Here is a 4,149-nt window from a genome sequence, read left to right on the forward strand (position 1 = left end):
AATGAAATGCTTAGCAAGGGATGACAACTGACGCAGTAACCTTTCTTGAAAACCAGCTAAAGTGTCATCCATTGCATCAAGGTACGTGATAAAAGCAACACATTACTGTATATGCGAGCATTCACACTACCAGCTACATTATACTAAGGCACAGTGTTAAGCTATAGTACAAAGGAGAGTTAGTTTCTATAAAGCATGCTTGGTTTCAACTACAGTTTAATCTTTTGGCCCCTGTAAAATTGTTAAAAAATATACAGAACAATAGCAGTTGTTCATGCTACAACCCATTAAACATGTCTGCATTTCTGTAACTAACTGCAGCTAAGTATTGTCATTATCTTTTGATTATTTTAAGGAAATAGTTTCTTTAAATGAATCATCCTTTTTTTTTCATTGATTTTTCATGGATCCAACAAATGTTATTAATGCTAGGCCCACAAGACATACTGTATACAGTAGCCAATGAATTTATGTTGATTTTTTTTTTTAACACCCCTAATTCAAGTCATTGAATGAAATGTTTCATAATCAGCAGAATTATGTTTATGTTTCTTTCACTTTTTCATCATAAGTGCCACTGCCCTTGTAAGCTCCCACATAGCCACTGCTGTCTGGGATTTCTTCGCGCCCAACCTTTCCTTTTCCTTTGCCTGACTCGTCAAACCGCTCCTTGTGCGCTCCAGTGTACTTGGTGGTATCAGTCAATCGGTCCACTGCTGCTGCCTTTGCCACTTTCTAAAAACAATATAAGATTAAAAATGTTACCCCTTTGTTTATTCAGGTACATTCAAATACACAAACACACATGGACATGCACTATTTATCCATCTGCTTACTTTACTTTCTCCTCAACTCGCAACTATTTAATTTTTCCAGCACAAATTATCCCAGTAAAATAACAGATTTTTTTAACGAATGTCAGATTAAAGCCACAGTTTATTGCACTTAAAATGTCTTTGGCTTCACCCAGTAGTATAATCAAGAATGACACTGGCAGACAATAATGCACAATATTATTTTGGCCATAGCACAAAGACCGGAGTTTGCCAATAAAACATAAAATATGTGAACAAATTGTTATGAATCACTCAAAGAGAGATGGAAATCTTTTTAGGTTCTTAACCAACCTCAAACTCCCATAACCTTAACAAAAACTAAAAGGTCCAATATGTAATATATTTACTGTAATAAATCCAAAATTGACCCCAATGCGTCATCAGATATTAAGGACATATGCTAAGTTGAAAAACTATCTTTTCTGACAACAATGCTAATGCCAGTATTTTTCCTTTTGAAATTTCCGATCTGTGATGGAATTTCTGTTTGTGTTTTGGCCTGTGTGTTGTTACCAACTGCCCAGTTTGACAGCCAGGCCGGGTTGCCAGATATGCCTGTAAAAACATAAACCCAGTGGGCTACAGATGTAACATTAGTACAGCCATTAAAACAGCAAACAAACGAACGGGATCAACAGAGATAAATTCTACCCGACCTAAGAAAAACGGCATGTTGCGTGACCAGAGACGTAACAAACCCTGGGTAAATATTGGAGATGTATTTCAAAGATGAAGACAGCTTAGAGCCCAAAAAGACGCAGAGTTGGCTAATTTCCTCCTGAACAGGTAAGCATTACCTTCAGGGTAATTTATCACAGCTACAAGGGACGGGAATTTTATGTAATTTCAACATTTGTGTACTCACATTGAATTATATAGCTAGAGTACCCGAGTTGGTTACCCGCAAAAACAAATTGAGACACAGCCGACTGGTCCTGGCTAACGCCACCATGCTAACCCAGCTAACTGCTAACGTTACCAGAGGACCAGGCTAGTGGGCCACAGCTGTTTACAACGTGTAGCCGGTTCAGCGGAGGCAGTGTGTTTAGCGATCGTTGCCGTAATTCTAAGCCAATAAAGTGTGTTCAGTCAGGTGGAAAGGACAGCAAGGTAGTATTATTTTTAGCGGTTCCTACCGTAATTCTACGCTGAAAAAGTGTGTCTGTAAAGTTGGGTACAGATCTCCGCGTGAGCACGGGCTTCTTTGACTGTCAATATAGCCAGCATCTAACGTTAGCTACTCCGCTGTGCTGTGAAGTAATGTCTGTCTATGTGAGAAAAGCGTCTAGCAACATTGTTGTGGATGCTCCTTCAGCGTGCTTTAGAGGAGGGTCTGGCAAAGCGAGACTATGGATGCTGCAGTCTCAGCCTGGCAACCTCCGTCAACTTTGAGTCTGGGGAGGAGGGGGCGGAGGAGATGACTCTCTCCAGTATTTTGAATTTGTACTGCAGTAACTATTTTAAACACTAGCTGTCAGTATTACATATTGCACCTTTAAGTATTTTCTGGAGGTCAATCATGGCACTAAGTTGAGTGGAGAAAGTAAAGTAAGCTGTTGCATTGTTGGATGATGGTGCCCGAGGGTGGTTAAAGGTATGTTGAGTTTAGAACTGATGAAATACTCACAGTGACTCCGACATTGGTAGGCTCCTTACCAACAATGAGACTATAGAGCTGCTGAAGCGATTCCTCTTTGCTTTTGCCTTTAAAACGTTTGGGAGCCAACTCTGTCAGGGCCTGGTTGAACTGCTCAAATGTGATGACACGAGCTGACTTTGCCCTGAGGAAACACACAGTGTTGCCAGATCTTTTCTGGATCCAAATAATAATAACCAAAAATTGATTACTGACTCCATGGTATTGCACAGTTCATATTAGACATCTGCTTTTCTTGGCTGTTAGTTAAACTATGACCGGGTTGTTTCATTGTGAATGTTTCAGCTGTGAGCCTGAATGGAATCTTACTTTACTTTGCTGAAAACTATGTCCACATCTGTAGTGGTGACGTTCTTGCCGTCGATGATGTTGCAGTCCTTGCAAAGCTTAGCAAAGTTCTTGCCGTTCATCTCCTTCCCTTTGGCCTTAGTGTCTCCATGGACTGCAAACTTCTGGAAGGAGGACTCTACCTCTCCTATAGACACTGAGCCCTCAGCCATACTGACAGATACACATACAGTATACATACATTATCAAACATAACATACCAGGTTAGTCACACAAGGTTGCATTGTCCTAACCCTTTCAAAAAGTGACGCCTCCTTACTTTCTTTGATGTTCATTTACTTTCTATTCTTGTGAGGGATTTTTGGGGATTTTGAAGAACACACATTCATAATGACTCTATTAGCTGATTGGTGGTCAGCTTGCCAAGAAATGGCTGCCATCATGGTCAGTCTAAGACTCTAAGTGAACGTTTACTCTCTCTCTTACACACTTTCACATCCATCATTATGTCCGAGCTGCTCTCAGGCCAATTTAATTCAATCAGCTCAATTTCCAAATGACTTCTCTGCAGTTCAATGTTCAGTGAACGAACAAACATGCTCCTTCTTTCTTCTCCTCTTCTACTCAAACACACACACACACACACACACACACACACACACAAGCAAACACACACCAACACATACTTGTCCATAACCTGTTAATTGCTGTTTTCTGAAAAACCGTAAGAATATACATTCACAAAAGTTGGGTTATAAACAGTGATATTATTGTAATTAACAAGTGTAAGTAGAAATGAAAAAAAGAAAACAACAATTATTCCATAATTATTGTTGTTGTTTTTACATAGAGAAAATGCATCTAAATGCACTTTTCATGAATGCTCAAAGTAGCAGCTTGTATTAAACTTTACATTCCTTTGGCGGAAACTTTATTGGTGGGCAGGTGGATAAAAATTCAACAGCCGAGAACCGTTTCAGGCATTACACCATAAAAAACAAATTGCATAAAATCATGTTCATAAATGTCCCTGGAGATCCAATGTTGCAATTCGGCATTCATAGATGTACTTTTGGGAATGACATAAAATCTTATTAGAAAATCTAATATTAAAATATACCTTTTAGAGCTAAAAATGTCAACATAAATATTAAAATAATTTTTCACTACTGTGGCATGAAATAAGACATCCAGTTATGGCAGCTGTTTATCTGGTCCTACAGTAAGACTTGTTTGCTGCTGCTGTTCACATTGCCCCTTTCTTGTACTATATGCGGTGATGCTGAAAAAGAGAGAGTAATGTGTACCTGCTGCCGTAAATGGAAAGATGCTGTGTAATATTCAGGAAAATCCTGATTCGCGTAGAGC

The 4,149-nt window shown here is 39.2% G+C and overlaps 1 protein-coding gene across 1 annotated transcript; it reads right to left on the minus strand.

Annotated features, from left to right (window-relative positions):
• Positions 1 to 543: 543 nt before the first annotated feature.
• On the minus strand, positions 544 to 4,149 carry tppp2 (tubulin polymerization-promoting protein family member 2). Its single transcript, XM_028588859.1, has 4 exons — positions 4,089 to 4,149; positions 2,803 to 2,994; positions 2,464 to 2,617; positions 544 to 735 (listed from the first exon to the last, which is right to left on the minus strand). Exons 2-4 carry the CDS (start codon positions 2,991 to 2,993, stop codon positions 544 to 546), a joined length of 537 nt encoding a protein of 178 aa, XP_028444660.1. The 5' UTR covers position 2,994; positions 4,089 to 4,149.

The sequence above is a fragment of the Perca flavescens genome, chromosome 2 (genome assembly GCF_004354835.1).
Source record: "Perca flavescens isolate YP-PL-M2 chromosome 2, PFLA_1.0, whole genome shotgun sequence".
NCBI lineage: Eukaryota > Metazoa > Chordata > Actinopteri > Perciformes > Percidae > Perca > Perca flavescens.